This window comes from Nicotiana sylvestris, chromosome 11, assembly GCF_000393655.2.
Source record: "Nicotiana sylvestris chromosome 11, ASM39365v2, whole genome shotgun sequence".
NCBI lineage: Eukaryota > Viridiplantae > Streptophyta > Magnoliopsida > Solanales > Solanaceae > Nicotiana > Nicotiana sylvestris.
This window is the reverse complement of record NC_091067.1, coordinates 95,079,725-95,097,660: the sequence shown is the minus strand read 5'-3', so window position 1 is coordinate 95,097,660 and position 17,936 is coordinate 95,079,725. Positions and strand designations below refer to the sequence as shown.

The following is a 17,936-nucleotide window of genomic DNA, read 5'->3' as shown; positions in this document are numbered from 1 at the left end:
ATCCTCAAGTGTCCGGGAATTCGACACGCTGTGAGGGACCTTCTTGGTTAGAAGCCATGCAGAAAGATGAAGGGAAGTTAGAGTCCAAATTGACGGCAAAAGGGGAAAAGTATGGAAGTAAAAGATACTTACCATGATGCTTGGGCTTTCACCAGTGATTTTGGCCACAAACTTCCAAGTCTGAGTTGGGTATTCGGGGTTGTTTCAGTAAGATCTAGAATATTCTGTATCCAAGCAAGTAGATCCAAATAACTTTCGGGGGCCCAATAATAGGCTATGATATCCAAAAAAGCGACATGAGCACACAGAAAATGAATAAAGCAATAATTGGAGGAAGGGAGTAGAACACTTACGTGAATAGTTCCAGGACAACAAAAACGGTATGTGCGTCTTCGGGATGATGTCAACAGTGGGGATTACAATGAACTGGTTTATCCAATCCCGACCGTTGTCGTCATTCATGTTGATAAGAATTTTATTGCCTCCACGGTCGAACAACATAAAAATGCCGCCTTTGAAGTTCTTGGGTTTATAGAGGCTTATGAGATGCTCGAGAGTTAGGGGAGTATTTGTCTTAGCACAAAAATATGTAAGGTAACCGACTATCCTCCAAATGATGGGGCAAACTTGTACTAAATATACCCAGTATCGAAGATAAAAATCCAATATTATCGGATTAATCGGCCGGTAAAAGCCTAGAGTGAACAGTTACATATAGATAAATAGAGAGCCGTGTTGGCTGCTTGAAACCCGACCGTATGAAGTCAGAGCCCGATTTTGGGCCCCTTTATCTTTGTAGAAGAATTCTTCTGTAACCCTTGGCAGAATATCTAGAGTAATGAGAGAAATGAGATACTCCACAATCTTGTCTCGGATTTTAGGACCGACCTAGTGGAGCAATCTCGGGTAAAATCCTAACTCTTGGGGATTATCTCCACCAGCGCAATAGGGAGTAGCTTGGGGGGCAGTTTTGTTTTCTTCCCTGAAGATGGGGGCTGTTTCGCAACAAGTTCTCTCGATTTTCTGCCGCATAAACCTCCAACACGGTTACCGTCCTTGGTAGATTTACAGTAGAAGGGGAAGGGTTAGAACTTTCTAGATCAGATGGTAGATGAGGGAAGCTTACTGAAAACAAAGATAAAGGTTTAGGAAAGATAAAGAAGGAGGCCGAGAAAGAGAGGGCAACAAAGAGGGAATTTTGAAATCAAAAGATTCGAAGAGAAAGTGATGAAGTGGGAAAAAGAGGGGTTTATAAAGATATCGAAAATGTGCCTCTTTATGACCTCATTTAAGGTATTTGGGGTAATCCATTCAAGATTCAACGCGTGGTAGAGGCGTTGTATACGAACAGACAGGTGATAGGGGCTTTAAATGCGAAAGGATGCATATTCGCAGCCCATCGAGTATGCAGCAGCGTATGTCGGTCATCATATGTCAGGAGTTTGTTCACATTTCCTCCCCTCCAAGGAATTTTGTTACTCTTCCACTTCCCGAATATGTTTCATCAAGTATCTGAAAAGTGGAGGACTATCTGTATGAGTAAAAATTCGGACATACTAGGTGGATCAACAGGGATGTGACACGAGAAAGTCTGGACCCAGTAGAAGTTCGGCACTCATGATATCATGGCTAGTGACCCCGATTGGGGGCTTCAAGATCATGGTCATCAATATCTCAAGGCTACGTTGCTGTCACGAGATGGATGAGGACATCATTGATCGGTTGCGCAATGACTCCGGATCCAACATATCTTTTTCTTTCGGCCTTGACCCTAGCATTAGCTGGAGTGCATTCTCACCAATCCTCCGACATCCCATCATCGAGCTTTGTGCTGAACCATAATCTTTCCAACAGTCTTTTTCCCATTATCGAAGGGTCTAATCACGAAAAATGTATTTTCTTATTTATATAAATAGCTTCTTAGTGAAGCTAGAGAGGAGATCCATCACATAAAACTCCCCCTCACACTTTTTGTGTGTGTATCATTTTTAGAAAAAAGAACATTAGCTAATACAAAAAGCTCATTCCTATATTTCATTTGGATCTCTAGCCTTGTGTTATTATTCATTGATGTCTCTTTTATCTCAAGTTTTCTTATGGTTCATACGGATCATCCCAGTTGATAAAGAGTTTTGAACCATTTATGATTTACTTATCTTTTACCGCCTTTTTTAAATCAAAATCAAAGTAATTGTTAAAGCGATCGAATAATCTATTTTCCTGGTAAACATTGTGTGCTTCAAAAGATTTGTGAAAGATGTTCAATATAATTATTCAAATGATGTCTCGGTAGATTTGTTTAATAATTCATTATCAACCTCAACAGTTGAGAAGTTGGTATACAAAAATTAGGATACATTATTTTAGAGATATTAAGTGATGCTTTATCATGAATCGTAAAATACAGAATATATTAATTTGCTTAACCAACGTTTGAACTCGCTGATTAGTTAGTTTGATAAGATTTCTTTTAATGACGATACTATCAGTGTGCATCGATAAATATATGTATTTTTTTTGTTAAATTTTAACAAGACATGTTATTTATGAATAAATATTTAGTGAAAGTGTTCCATATATATTGAATTGTAAATATCCATTTAGTACTTTTTTGTGTCTTATTCTTGAACCATTCATATTATATGGATCTATTAAATTATTCACCTATAAGGTATTTTAGCCCTACTAATGTACACCTGCAGAAGGAAAAAAAAAACTCCCTTTCTATATTTTCTCTCAATATTCTTGCCATCTTTTAAATATTTTACAAAAGACACAGCATTTTGAACCTCTTCATGCCTTTTCTATTTCTTTGTTTTTTTATGTTTTTAAGCTACATTTTCTAAAATATAAGTTCAAAATACGAAAACAAATTTATTTTATTTCTTTTACAAATTCATACATTAATTCTCAAGTCATTTTTGAAACTAATTTACATGACAAAAAGCTTAAATTAAGAAGAGCATTACGATTTACAATCTTTTATAATTTCTGTTTTTTTTTTTTGCAAATACGAACTTCTAGAATCAGAAATCGACAAAAGTTGATAAGATAACTTGAAAAGATAATATAACTTATTAGCCAAAAAAAGATAATAGGCCAAATACATATGCAACGCATTCAACTTGGTACCATTTTTTGCATTTTATTTCTACCTTGTTTCATTTTGGCTCTCCAACTCTATTTTTTATCTTCCACTTTAATACAGAAGTTGAAATCAGTGCAAAAAATATAGCACATGTGTATACATAAATCTGAGATATAAATTAAATGTTGTCACCTGGTTTTCATCCATATCAAACAGGTTAATACTAAAATACCTAAACCCGACCATATTTTTTGTGGGTTTATTTCATCTAAACGAGTCAGGTATGAAATCGACAGATGAAAACTTTGGAACTTAGAGAATGAAGATGGGGCTACAATGGATGAAAAAATACGGTCGGGTTCATGTATTTTAGTATTGACCCGTATGACATGAATAAAAAATTAGGTGGCAACATTTAATTGGATATTTATTACACCTCAGATTTATATATATACACGCGCTGTATTTTTTATACTGATTTTAGCTTTTGTGTTAAAGTGGAACATAAGAAATAGAGTTGGAGATGAAACGTATAAAATAGAGTTGGAGGACTAAAATGAAACAAAAAAAAGATAGAGTGCCAAAATAAAAATCGATACAACGTTGAATGGGCCGGTAATGTATGCCCAAAGATAATATAACTTGTCAAAGATAAATAAAGATCACATAAAATGGTACACAGGAGGCTTCTGTTCATCATGTCACCTTGAGGATCCACGTATGCACATTCTAGCCACCCAAACCAAAGCTGAGCTATCTCCACTTTAGAACGCAGTACACCACTTGCCCCATTTTATTCAATAAATTCCCGCCACGTCATGTATCTATTGTTTTAGAATGTATAAAGTTGCACTTTTATGTAATTTGTGGTTAAGATGTTAAATCTTGCATATCGTTAACTATTTTGGTACTTTTAAGCTTAAAGTCTTAAAAAAACTGTCAAAGTTTGATCATGGTAAATCGAATTATGGTAATATTCATTTTTTGATACATAAATGAGGTGTCACTATTACCCTATTATTAGCAATAATTCCTTAATTTTCAATTAATTTGCTGATAATATACTTTTCTTGACGTACATTACAATATAATCACTCTTTCCCATCTCATTATAATATTAGTATTTTTAAAAATTAAATAATTTATGTAGTAAAATATTTCAAAAAAAATTGTTAACTTTGTTAATTATAAAAAATACAATTTATTTTACTTTTATGTAATTTCTAGCATATGAAAAATATTTTCCAAAAATTTGAAAAAGTCAATTGTGATTTTAAATCGACAATTAGATATTTTACTTGAAAATTATTATAATATGTAACATGCTAACACCAACTTAATCTACGTACGTGTCGGTGTACCATTGGAGACCGTTTTGTACATTCTTGGTGCGCAGAGCATCTAATTCTGCCTCGCTAACGAAGTTGTGGACCGAACCTTCTTTACTCCTTTAGCGATAACCTGAAGTTTCCATTGGGGAACGGTCAAAGCATTCAGCGATGGCAGCAATGGCTTCCACCACCTCAACCTCAAGGGTTCCTTATCCTTTGCCATTATCTCCGGTTCGTTGTTCACTTAAATCCTCCGTTAATACAACGTGCTCATTCACTTCTTCTTCTTCTTTGGTTTGCAAGAAGCTCTGGTTATCTAATGGAACTCGAGGGAAGCCAGGCTTTAGAACTTCTTCTTCTTCGACGACTTTGAGGATAAGGTGTGGTGGCTTAAGGGAGATTAAGGAGGATGAGTTCTCCGACGTCGTTTTGAAGTCTGATCGTCCTGTCCTTGTGGAGTTCGTTGCCACTTGGTGTGGGCCCTGCCGCTTGATTGGTCCTGCTATGGAATCCGTTGCTGAGGTTGTTCTTATTCTTTTTTACGTCTTTATTTAGGTAGTGTTATTGGAATTATATTGCATTAAAGCTTCAATTTCCCCCTTGTCAATTTCTTTCTTCATTGAGCATGTTAAACTGATGTATGTGTGGTTAGTATGATGGAAAGTAATTATTTTTTGTCTCAAAAATCATTTGTGATGTTTTCTTAACTTGAGTTATTGAAATGTTTTGTTCAAGGCGATATATGGAAACTTATTAAGTGCTCTTCTGTCCCAATTTATGTGATGCACCTTGACCGAGCATAGGGTTTAAGAAAGAAAAGAACTTTTGAAACTTGTGTTCTAAAACAAGTCATAGATATTTATGTGGCTATAAACCATCTCATCAAGGATAAATGAAGAGTATAAAGTGAAATTGTTTCTAAATACAGAAAGATATCACTCTTTTTGGATAGACTAAAAACAAAAGTGCATCACATTAATTGGTGCGGGGGAAGTATTATATATGATAAAAATGGTGTCTGGGCCAGCTTACATGCACCTCGACTATTCTACTGTGTTTATGGTACCTCACACTAGAACAAGTATCGGTTAACTCTGTTCGGCAAGGCTTATACTAACGGGAAAAAATTACCATAGTGTTTTTTTTACTCCGTTGGGTTTTGAACCTAAGACCTCCTCATGGTTCTCCTCCTACTTCATTGAACACTAGACCACACTCTTGGGTGCGAAATATAATAATTCATCTCCCAGGACAAAACATGTTTCACAGAAAATCCTCCACCAAATAGTCTCATGAGTAGTAGAAGGTCACATGTATAAATGTGATAGTTGCACATGTATTTTTGTCAAACGCTGAGATGAATTGGATTAAATTCTATTGGTAAATATTAAGCAAATACAGCATTCTGCCGCAACAAACAAATCCTAGGGCTTAATTTTAGACTCAATATAGGACTACTTTGTCTATTCGGGTTTTAAAGGTTTTTATTTTTTAATCTCAAGCATTGAGTACAAGGTATCTGAATCATTTGCTTTGTGCCCTTTGCTTTGATACCTCATGTAGTATAATTCAATGAAATGTTAGATTTTCACTGAAATAACTTCTAGATCATGCCCTTTTCCCTGTATATATAGAGAAGAAACTTGGTTTTATATGTTTTGCTTCCTTCCACATTATTACTGGTATCATTTTAGATCATGACAAATAAGAAAAGCAAAGATTAAGTCAATCTTTGGGAACTCTTCGTCAACTTGCTAAAGCAAACGAAAAAAGACATTCCAAGCTATGATGTCTCTAGTGCAGTGCCCAAAAGCCTTTAAGCTAGAAAGCACCATGGGACAACTCTGTAGCTTAAAATAGAGCTTCGACATATGTAAAAATTGAGAAATTTTCATGCTGGATCCGATGAATGAGGCTTCTTTTCATTAAAAGACATTAGCATAATGACATTGTAACTTCTTGTGTTGATCTAGAATCATTAAGCGATCACAGACTTTTGTCTTTCATGTTCTTGATTTAAAGTAAATGCTTTTCCCTAACAGTGTATTTCCTTTTCTCTTAACTGTCAGGAGTATAAAGAAAAGATCACTGTTGTTAAGATAGATCATGATGCAAATCCCAAGCTCATAGAAGAGTTCAAAGTTTATGGATTGCCAACTTTGATTCTCTTCAAAGATGGAAAGGAAGTTCCAGATAGTAAAAGGGAAGGTGCGATAACAAAAGTTAAACTCAAGGAGTATCTTGATGGACTTCTAAAGACAGTTTCTATCGCATAATATTTGGGCTAAAGTTTAGTGGTTCTGGTATCTTCATCAGTTTATGATGAGATGCACTTTTTGTCTGGTCAATGTTAGTATCCTGAAATTGCCTGTAATTTGATTTGCTTCCTTGATTAGCCAAGAATAGCGGGGATGCATTGTATATTTTAGCTATCTCTGTGGGCGATGACCTGTTTGTATTTGTATATTTGAGCTGTTTATAAGATAAAATAATTGCATATTTCAAAGTTATGTAATTTGGTTTAATTTGAAGAGCATCATCAATTTTATGCCTGCCTTTTTCTGCAAAATAACCTGTACATGCTAGAAGCAGTTGACTGTTAAACTTTCACTTTATTTTTTCCATTTCGGGCTTGTCTTTGGCATTGCAGATATATATCCTTCCTTTTTTCATTGGCATAACTATTAGATGTCAGTGCGAGGAGCGTTTCTCTGGTAAATATTTAGAAAGTTTCAAGTGGCTTTATACATTTTCTTTGTGGTTTGAAAACAGTTCTGATTCACTATGATGGAACCGTGTTAGAAGTTACAGTAATTTGCTGCTCCTTGTTACTCATTCTGAAGCCTTGAGCGCTGGGTCTGTACCCTGTTAGAAGTTAATGATCTGTCGCTCCTTCTTACTTGCACAATCTATGCAGGCACCAGCAAGCTAGCTTTATACAGTAAAATTGGAGTATTACTTTGCATCTGATTACTCTTGTACAAGCTCAATGAGTTTCCAATCACACTAAGGTAATGTATGCCCAGGCGTATTTTCATGAGTAAACTTGCTGTAACCTTTCTCTGCTTCACTGGTTCACTGTCCGGAAGCTTCATGAGGAAATGAATTTCTTTCAGTGTAACTCGATCTTTGATGATTACATTCTGTGCTGAGACATGGATTCTAATTATATGGACACATGATTTTTGAGTATGAAAGGACATTTGCAGAAGTGATGCAGATGTTCTGCACACCGGGCAAGTTCATCTTTTATGCCTTTAAGGCACCATACTTAGAGGTACAAATAGCAGTTAACGACCAATCTGTGGATCTTGTTTCTTGATATGTTTAAGTTCAATTTAAGAATCGTAGGGTCGTTTACTTGATTTACCTGCGTTTTAAGAAAATGAGGACCGTTCAGTTACTTCTGTCTCTCAATTTACAACCTTTTGTCACTTCCTCTGTTCTTAAACAGTTTCAGATGCTGCATTATTTGCAACAATTAGGGGTCAGTTACCATTTCTTGGCATAGTTGGGCTTAATAGGGGACTTTTTGTGAACATCGCCCTCAACATGCTCTCTAGAAGTCTAGGTTGTCCTTTTCCCCCTAACAATAGTTTTGATATATGTCTTTCATCAAAACAGTTTTGATGTATGTCTAATTTTCTCTCTAGTACTTATCCACTCTGCAGTTAAATTTTTCCGTTGTTTTCTTCCCTTCTGCCTTGTTCAGACCCTATTTTATACCTGTCTTAGTTGTCCATCCTTGTTGCCTAGAATAAAATGAAGTCAATTATAAAAGAAATTGCCTCAACTAGAAACATTAACTTCTCATTAGACTGCAAAAGTGGAACACAAAGGTAATATTGTTTCCCCTCTTTTAGTATCATTTGAACACAAAGGTAATATTTGTATTTTAATTTGAATAATGGGGTGTATGTATCTAAAATATATTCATTTGTTTATGCCTATCATTGGCGAAGCTATTCCTCTGAAATTTTTTGGGGCTCAGGTATCCAATTACTAATCCCAAAGATCACGAAAGCTTAAGCAAAAATAAAAGGGAGAAATTCAAAAATAGCCAGATTTACAAGTGGTCATTTAAAAATAGCCACAATTTTAAAAGTCATCAAATTTAGTCACTTTTCATGTAAAGATAAATCTGAACGAAAATACTGTTCAAAATCCGAAAAATACTCCAGCATAATATACTGAATTCCAGTATAATATACTAGAACTCCAGTATAATATACTGAAGTTCCAGTACACTTTGCTGGAACTCCAGTATAATATACTGAAATTCCAGCAAAGTATACTGGAACTCCACTATATTATACTGGAGCCAGTAAAGTATACCGGTCTAGCATAATATGCTGGAAGTTCATACACAGGTGCACCGAACTCCAGTATATTACGATGGACCGGTCTCTATTGCAGCAAAATAGTGGTTATTTTTCAATGACTTGACAAACGCTGGCTATTTTTATATGACCAATCGAAAACTGGCTAGCCGTGCTATTTTGACAAAATAAAAGAGCAGGCTGAGGGAAGTCACTAAATTGAGGGCCTCACCCGCTTGCTCTAAGCTTTTTTAGTAGATATGTCTAACAATTCCTTCACAAAGTGGTGATGAAATGCATGATTAGTTCAACGTTTTTTATTTACCAAAGTTGATCATCATCCATTTCAACTTTGTCGCAAAATTTCTTGAACACCTTTAGTATAAACCAATGTTTTAAAAGAAGCAAGCGAGTGAGAGAGACATTTTACATGTTATGAGGCGAGGCGTAAACCTTAAGACACTAGACGTAAGCGCATGAAACTTTAACTCTTTTTATTGTATAAAATAAATATAAGCAAATAATAAAAGAAGGTAATATTTATATATATATATATATATATATATATATATAATAAGTGGAAAATATGTATAGAACTACTTCATTTTAAAATGCTAACCAGGATCAACAATTGACTAAAAAAGCTAATGAGAACTACTTCAGCTAGAAAAACTAATCAAACTTTGAAAAAAATTGAGTATAAATTTATAAAAAAGCAAAATAACTTTGAGAAAAAAGCGAAAAAGGAACTTACAATCAGAAGCGTCGAACCAGAGAAGTGATGAAGGTTGATGCATTTTTCTTTGTTGTTTGCAAATCGATCATTTCCCCTTTACCTGATAGAAGACAAAGAGAAAGAATAAAAATAGAGCTAAGAACAAATTCTTGTTTTGAATTTTAAATTTTTTTAACTTTTTAAAATTTAATACATGTTGATTTTGTATTTTTCGTATTGAATTAAGGACTCTTTAGCAATTTCAATTCTAATTTCGAGATGTTTTCTAGGCTTGCGTCCCAAAAGAAAATTTGCTCAACGCCAAGGCGTATGCCAATACAATGGGCTTATGTCCTGACTGAGGTATAAACCTAGGATTAGGGATTATAACAAACTCAGATGGCTCACTGGGTTTCTGCCCTGACTGAGGTACCCCTTGTAGCTGCATAAGGTGAAATAAACTGGTCAGTGTCTTTAAACAAGCATAAATAATAAGATAACTATTGTTAGATGTCTTTACCTTCATTGGATATTTTCTTTGATTGTGATTTTATTTTCCACAGTAACCACAATGCATTTTAAGGCTTTTCCTAGAAGCTGCCCATGTGCCTTGCCTATTAATAGCCTTTTCTTTTTCTCTTGTCCTTTTGACTTTTGGTCTACCCACCATCTTTACTAAGGGTGGTGGATCTCTGGCATGATGTGACTCCACCTTCCAAAATTTCTCATCCCTAACAGGTTGGAGCTTGTGTTGATACACCAACTGGAATGCCTCTTTTGAATACCACCAGTGAATCTCTGTCTTTGGATCAAGCTTCTTGTAATTGAAGACCCTGATAGCATGACGACATGGAATGCCAAACAAGTCCCATATCCTACATGTGCACTTCTGAAACTCAAGAATAAAGTGTACCTGTTTGTACCTTGTGATGCTTCATAACCCCTCTCTCCATTAAAAAATGAGGTACAATCTTGTGCCATCTCTCTATAATCATTATAGAGCTCCATTGCATATGAACATTTTTCCAGCTACTTACTTCATCTCCATGGTCCTTTACCAAAGTCATTACCTTCATATAACAAATAGTAACATTAAAACAATCACATTAAAAACAGATTGTATTTTTTTAAAAAAGTGAAAGGAAACAATATAATAAAATAGTCTACTGTTAATTAACTTCACCTTCACTCTGATAGTTTCAAGCATCTTCACAATGGGCTGTTGTCTGGCTTCAAGAATCCATGAGTTGAAAGATTATGTAAAGTTATTATCCACCATTAGGTTCTTGCATTTGGTGTCTAAATATGCTCTACATCAGCTAGAGGGTAGATATTTCAACAAGTCTTTCACACAATCCTCAGATACTTCACCTAGTTGCGTCAACATATCCTTAAATTCTTCTTCATATGTGCTCTAGGCAGACCATCAAAGTAGCTTTTTCATGTCATTACTATGCCAACTTTTACACCAATTTGCTTCAATGTGCCTCACACAAAATCTATGATGAGCTTATGGACATACTTTCCTAACATCATCTAAGAGTCCCTGCATGTCAAATAATTCCGGATAAGAGTAGTTGTCACTATAACAAAAAAACTAATTTAAAAAAAGAAGTTAAAGTACCTTCTGCATATCTGACATGAAGGTTACTCCTTCACCCTCTTTCAAATCTAAAGAACTCTTCAAGTTCTCCATAAACCAGTGCCAAGTTCTACTATTTTTCTTGTCTATCACAACCCAAGCTAATTGATAAAAATATTTAGCAGAATCTTGAGCCACAACCACCAGCAACATACCTTGGCATTTTCCTTTTAAAAAGGTACCATCAAGTCATATAAAAGGCCTCAAACCTGCTTTGAAGCCATTCTTGAGGGCCAAAAAGCACACATACATTCTCAAGAATCTCCTTTTACCTTTTTCCAAAGCATCTTTGGATATCTGAATAACCACATCAGAACCAGGATTGCTCTCCCTCAATTCTTGGGCATATGCCTCCAACTTGTTGTACTCATCTAAGTAGCTAACTTCTAGTTTCTCTAACACTATCCTTTTCACTCTCTTTAACTTTGACTGACTCACATTTCGCTTAAATCTCTCCTCCAAGTCACTCTTCATTTCTTTCACCTTGTACTTATGATTATTTTGAACCTTTCTCTTAAAATAATGAGCTAAGGTAGCAGGAATAACTCTTCTGTTCTCAAATGCTTCCCCACATTCATGTTTAGCATATAAAGTCTTTATCTTGCACCCTTGGTTATCTCCATCCTTAGAGATAAGACATTTAAAAGGATAACCAACAACACACTTATATATAAGTCTCTTCCTGTCACTCTTAACTAACTCTAAAGCATTCTTATTTGCAACAGAATAAAAATCAATAACTTCTTTTGCTTCAGCAAGATTCTTAAATGTCATACCCTTCACCAAGATTTTGTACCTATCAAGTTATTTGTTACCTCAAGTTTTCTTTGCTTCTTAAATACCCCTAACACAACATCACTATCATAATCACTTTGCATAGGTTCATTATCTGTACCCTCTTCCTCACTGTCACAATCAGTCCCAACAATTATATTTTCACAATTGGTATCAGTACGTTGAGTTATATTAGGAACAACAACAGTATCATCAAGGAGGTCAATAACAAATATATTAATAACCCTAAAAGTTTCATTAATGAGTGACTTAAGCTTCCTAATTCCTTCATCTCCATCCAACAAATAATATCTACCACATGGAGTAGTAAATATCAGCTACTGTACCTCAACATACCCTAGTACATCAGTGTATTCATTACACAAATCAATGTAGGACAAATGGTCTACTTCATAATCTCTCAGTAGGTGCACATCTTTTTTTTACAATAAGACAAGGTGGGTTCCAGGTCCAATCACCACCATGATTAAAATACAAATCTACTTTGTCGACCATTCTTCTAACATATCCACATGCAACAAAAAAATTACAAAAAAGAGGCCCACATCAGTTATGAATAAAATCAAAAAGATATCAAGCAATAAAGAAAATGGAAAAGGACCACAATTATGTCGACTAACACCCACCTAACGACATATACAAAAATAAAAAAAAATCCTAACTTTTTCATGTCGGACAAAGACGATTGGGACCATCCCAAACAAAAATAAAAAATAAATGCATAAAGGATACTATAATAATAATATCATATGACCTATTAAACAAAAAGAAAGAGACAACATTTACCGAATCCCAAATATTCCCAAACCCTAAAAGATAACCCAAATCAGTAAATTTTTATCAATGAGTAGCCAGTTGGATAAGGCTAGAAATGAAAGATTCTTCAGTTTTAGTCCACCAAATCGAAGCAGATAGCAATCCTAATTAAACACTAATGCACTATTCCTGAGTAGGTGAAGAAGATGGGGTTTGATGAAGAAATGAGGCTAAAATGAATTGGGTAGGTGAAATATATTTGTTTTACCATGGGTTGTATTGAAAAATGGGGCGGGTGGATATTTGGGGCGGGTTGTAAGTGACCTGGGGCCATATAGCCACGTGACGCAATGAAATCATGACAACGCATTAAATGAGGGGGGGGGGGACCACAGATGACTCCGTTATTCACGGGGGGTAATATTAGGCCCAAAAATAACGTTGAATGTATTTTCGGACAAATAGGTGGATAGAGCTCGATACTAACCATTTGTGATACTACAGGAGTATTTTTAGCCCTTTTTCGTAAAAATATTTAGTTTTGAACTCTCCAATGATGTTCATATTTATTTTTTTAAAATTTTAATAAAGCTAATACAATATTAATAAAGGTGAAATGTGTGAACAATTATATATGTAGTGGAGTTCGATAGATAGCTAGTGGAGTTCTTTTTTCTACTTAAAGTACTATTAGTAACTAGTCTTTTTGTACGTGCGTTGCACGTGTTTTTCATATAAATTTTTTACTGAATGCTAAATAATAGTTATAAATCTTTAATATGCGTACATATTTGAAAAATATAACTTTAAGACTCTTTATGAATTTTTGGTACATCTTTGTTCTTCTGTCATAACATTGTCATTAAGTTTTGGTATATCTCCCATATGAATATTGATTGCTCCAATAGGTGATGCTGGAAGCAACATTTTTTGGCCAACTTTATCTTCCCTATATCCTTCCGCCATAATAGTATTAACTCCGCATTAGCATAATTGTCTTCTCAAGATTGATTGCTCTTTTATGGAATATTGAAGCCTTATTTTTTCTATTTTAGTACACATGTCATGCACACAATCTTCAATTTCCTCATGTACACCTACAAGTAATATGTGTTTAATATACTAATAAGTGTTAGACTTCAAATTTTATTGTTAAATATGAAGAATTGAATTGCCAAATGAGTCTAAGTAAGGTAAATTAAAGAATACTCTTTAATGTTCAAGTTACACAATTTTATATTTTTCAGTAAAATCTTTAAGCTTGATATATCATTATTGGAAAAGTACAATTTGAATTGTATAATGAATCCTCTTTTATCTACTGGCTGAAAATTAGATAATCAATAGCCCACAATATATAATATACTCTTCAAAATTACTTCAATTTCATATTTTTCAATTAAATCTTTGAGCTAAGTCTTATTCGGGTGACTATAGTCCTTTTTCATATTAGCCTTATGCGAGGAGCTCTCCCAAATTAATTAAATGAGGCTTAGATAAATACAATATAAGTTCAACATAGAAACAATAATAGGATGTAAAATAAACTGAAATAGCCCATAAATAAAGAGGAAAGTGTAGAAGAATTGGTATAAGGATTAAAATGATGGATTTTAATGTTTCTTTATCGTTGTATTTTCTAAAATGATCCTGATACAGTAAAAAAAAATTACCATCATTTGCAAGAAGTATGTTTCGTGTAAATTAATTTCATGAATGCAATAAACTAAAAGCAGTAGAATGGAGGAAATTACAGAGTTGTTCGTAAATCTGTGTGAATTCATCTTGCTCAAATATAGGATCCTGTCTGCAAGAGTAAGAAGCATAAAATAATATTATTATAAGTCATGTGGCAACATCTTTCATGGAATATCATATTCTAGATCTATTTATATTACAAAAGATTGTATTACAAAGCAATATTACAATTAAGATCATTACTTGCAATTTGACATAGGAATGATCCAATAAATCAAGAATTTGCTCGTTATAATTTACTCCATGCGTGCCTCCCATTCTTGTACCAAATCGATATCATCAGACTTGAAATAGAAAATAAAATCAATATTATAAGTGAAAATTTCATCCTAACTATTCTATTCTAATGAAGAAAGTCCCACATAAACTAAGACATGGATTTATGCGAAATTCCTTTGTATCTGTTATTATTATTCTCATATCTGTGATGACTCTTTCATAAATAATATTTAATATAGACATATAATTATTTTCAATTTTTAAAAATAATCTGTAAACGAAATAATGGAGAACATAAATGCTGAACTGGGAATGATCCAATTTAACCAGGGAAAACTCCAAGTCCTTATAAACCTCAAAACAAAATGTCAACCCTAAATAGTGCTTACTTTCTCCACCAACATTTGAAAGCAACAACCAAATATATTAGAGAATAAATTAAAATTATAAGTAACAGCGTAAAAGATTATCACTTTGAATCTAAAACCTCATTCCTCTAACTGATTCTACTCTATGCCAGGTCTCAAGAAATGACAATTTTTTTTAGTGTATGGGCACTTTTCAAGATTTAACATCTGGAATGTTGGAAAAGAGAAATACCATAACAGTGAAATAGGACTTGTCATAATTGTGCTTTTCAAGAAAGACCAAGTGTAAGGAATTAAATTAAATCAATAATTTTCAATTTACTTTCTCTCGTTGTAAACCCGAAGACAAGTAAATTGGGGTTCTAAGAAATTATAAAAGTAGATATAGAAATTCATAAAAGTACCAGTAACTGAAAATAAATTGAGAGACAAATACAATAATTTTAAAAAGGAAATAACGAAAACTAAGCCTTGAAAAATTAGAACTCAATTAAACTCTAATCATCTCTAAAATAGAACCATTCCACAGAATATATCCCAATTCAATAACAATTTGTAAAAGTAGATTTAGATGAAAATAAGTGGAGAATTAAACAAAAATAGAATTTTTAAAAAGGAGACAAACCTGGTGGAATCTTTAACAGGGGCAATCGATTAGTGAGAAAAAAGTGTCATGAGACTTTTTAATTTTTAAAGAGGATAATGGTGGCAACTCTTCTTCAAAAAAATGTCCGTATGCTTGGCGTCTGTTCGTAGGGTGACGTCTGTTGTAAGGGACTTTGCTGAAGTGACGTACGTTTTAGGTTCTCATATTTAAGTTAATAAAAAGGACACTTTAATAAATAATAAAGGGGTAATTTAGTAATTTGACTTTTAGATTATGATGTTCCTGCTTGTAGATTAGAATAGTCATATGGTTTGGTTCTAGATTAATTTTATTACGTTAGAGATCAAAGGTGTTTCCAGTATTTGTATTTTAATTTAAATAATGGAGTATATGTATCTAAAATATATCCATTTGCTTATGCCTATCATTGGAGAAGCTATTCCTTTGAAAATTTTTGGGGCTCAGGTATCCAATTACTAATCCCAAAGATCACGAAAGCTTAAGCAAAAATAAAAGAGCAAGCTGAGGGATGTCACTAAATTGAGGGTCCCACCCGCTTGCTCTAAGCTTTTTTAGTAGATATGTCTAACAATTCCTTTATAAAGTGGTGATGAAATGCATGATTAGTGCAACGTTTTTTATTTACCAAAGTTGATCATCATCCGTTTCAACTTTGTCGCAAAATTTCTTGAACACCTTTAGTATAAACCAATGTTTTAAAAGAAGCAAGCGAGTGAGAGAAACCAATGTTGTATTTTTCGTGTTGAATTAAGGATCGTTTAGCACTTTCAATTTTAATTTCGAGATGTTCTCTAGGCTTGCGTCCCAAAAGAAAAATTTGCTCTAACGCTGTCCTTCCCCCGTTGCAGAAGCCAAATGTATATAGTGTGAATAAGTCATAACTACCAAAAATTATGACAGCCACCAAATAATAAATAAGACAATAAAGCAACAATAAAAGGAACACCAGAATTTACGAAGTTCGGCTAATTTTGCCTACTTCTCAGTCACAACCAATATTTTATTCCACTCCAAAAATACAAGTGAAATAATACTAAAGAAAGAAGATACAAATGCCTTAAGAAGATAAGAAAGCAAATGAGAGGTGTGTTTAAATCCTAAACATTAGGCCTCCTTTTATAGGAAAAAATTCCCATCAAGTTTACTTCCCAACCGATGTGGGATATTGTCATATTCAACAAATCTCCACCTTGGCAAAATTCCACATCTTTAATTCTCTTTCAATAACAAATTTTGGTTGTGTCTTCATCTTCAATCTTCAGTGTTCAACAATGTTGATCAAATCCAAACAATGTTGAAACTTGACCGCAGTCACCACTTTTGTCAGCATATCAGCAGGATTCTCCGTAGTATGAATTTTCTTCACTGTGACTCCACCTTCTTCTATAATTTCTCGTACGAAATGATACCGAACATCAATGTGCTTCGTCCTTGCATGATAAACTTGGTTCTTCGCCAATTGAATAACACTTTGACTATCACAAAAGATTGTGATACTTTTTTGTTCAACACCAAGCTCCTTTAGCAATCCCTGAAGCCAAATTGCTTCCTTCACAGCTTCTGTAATAGCCATATATTCTGCCTCTGTTGTAGACAAAGCAACTGTTGACTGTAAAGTAGACTTCCAACTAACTGGTGCCTTTGCAAAAGTAAACACATAACTAGTAGTTGATCTTCATTTGTCCAAATCACCCGCAAAATCTGAGTCACAATATCCAACTACAGACTGATTGCCTTCCTGCTAAAAAACTAACCCAACATCTACAGTATTGTGAATATACCGTAGAATCCACTTCACAGCTTGCCAATGCTCCTTTCCTGGATTATGCATATATCTGCTAAATACTCCAACAGCTTGTGAAATGTCAGGTCTCGTACAGACCATTGCATACATCAAGCTACCAACAACATTTGCATATGGTACCCTTGACATATACTCCTGTTCAACTTCATCGTTTGGCGACATAGTAGTACTTAGCTTAAAATGAGGAGCAAGTGGAGTACTAACTGGCTTAGTCTTTTCATCTATGCCAAAACATTGTAGTACTCTTTTCAAATATTCTTTCTGAGATAAACAGAGTTTCTTTGAACGTCTATCTCTTATTATCTCCATGACAAGAATTTTCTTTGCCTCACCCAGATCCTTCATCTCAAACTCCTTCTTCAATTGAATCTTCAACTTATCAATTTCTTTCAAATTCTTGGAAGCTATCAACATATCATCAACATATAAGAGAATATATACAAAGGAACCATCTTTAAGCTTGCACAAATACACACAATGATCGTACTTGTTCCTCTTGTACCCTTGCCGCAA

The 17,936-nt window shown here is 34.2% G+C and overlaps 1 protein-coding gene and 1 long non-coding RNA gene across 5 annotated transcripts; one reads left to right on the top strand and one right to left on the bottom strand.

Annotated features, from left to right (window-relative positions):
• The first annotated feature begins 4,496 nt into the window (after positions 1–4,496).
• Positions 4,497–6,950, top strand: LOC104219821 (thioredoxin X, chloroplastic). The gene is made up of 2 exons (XM_009770559.2): positions 4,497–4,941; positions 6,489–6,950. Exons 1-2 carry the CDS (start codon positions 4,588–4,590, stop codon positions 6,693–6,695), a joined length of 561 nt encoding a protein of 186 aa, XP_009768861.1. The 5' UTR covers positions 4,497–4,587; the 3' UTR covers positions 6,696–6,950.
• Positions 6,951–7,110: 160 nt separating this feature from the next.
• LOC104219820 (uncharacterized) lies at positions 7,111–12,112 on the bottom strand. 4 transcript variants are annotated; one of them, XR_011403549.1, is made up of 5 exons: positions 11,078–12,110; positions 10,637–10,999; positions 9,974–10,523; positions 9,493–9,895; positions 7,111–7,508 (listed from the first exon to the last, which is right to left on the bottom strand). It is a non-coding gene; the product is annotated as an uncharacterized lncRNA (long non-coding RNA). The 4 variants fall into 4 exon arrangements; XR_011403548.1 differs by having other exon boundaries at positions 9,493–10,523; positions 11,078–12,111; XR_709375.2 differs by lacking the exon at positions 7,111–7,508 and adding an exon at positions 7,526–8,171 and having other exon boundaries at positions 9,493–10,523; positions 11,078–12,112.
• Positions 12,113–17,936: the final 5,824 nt, after the last annotated feature.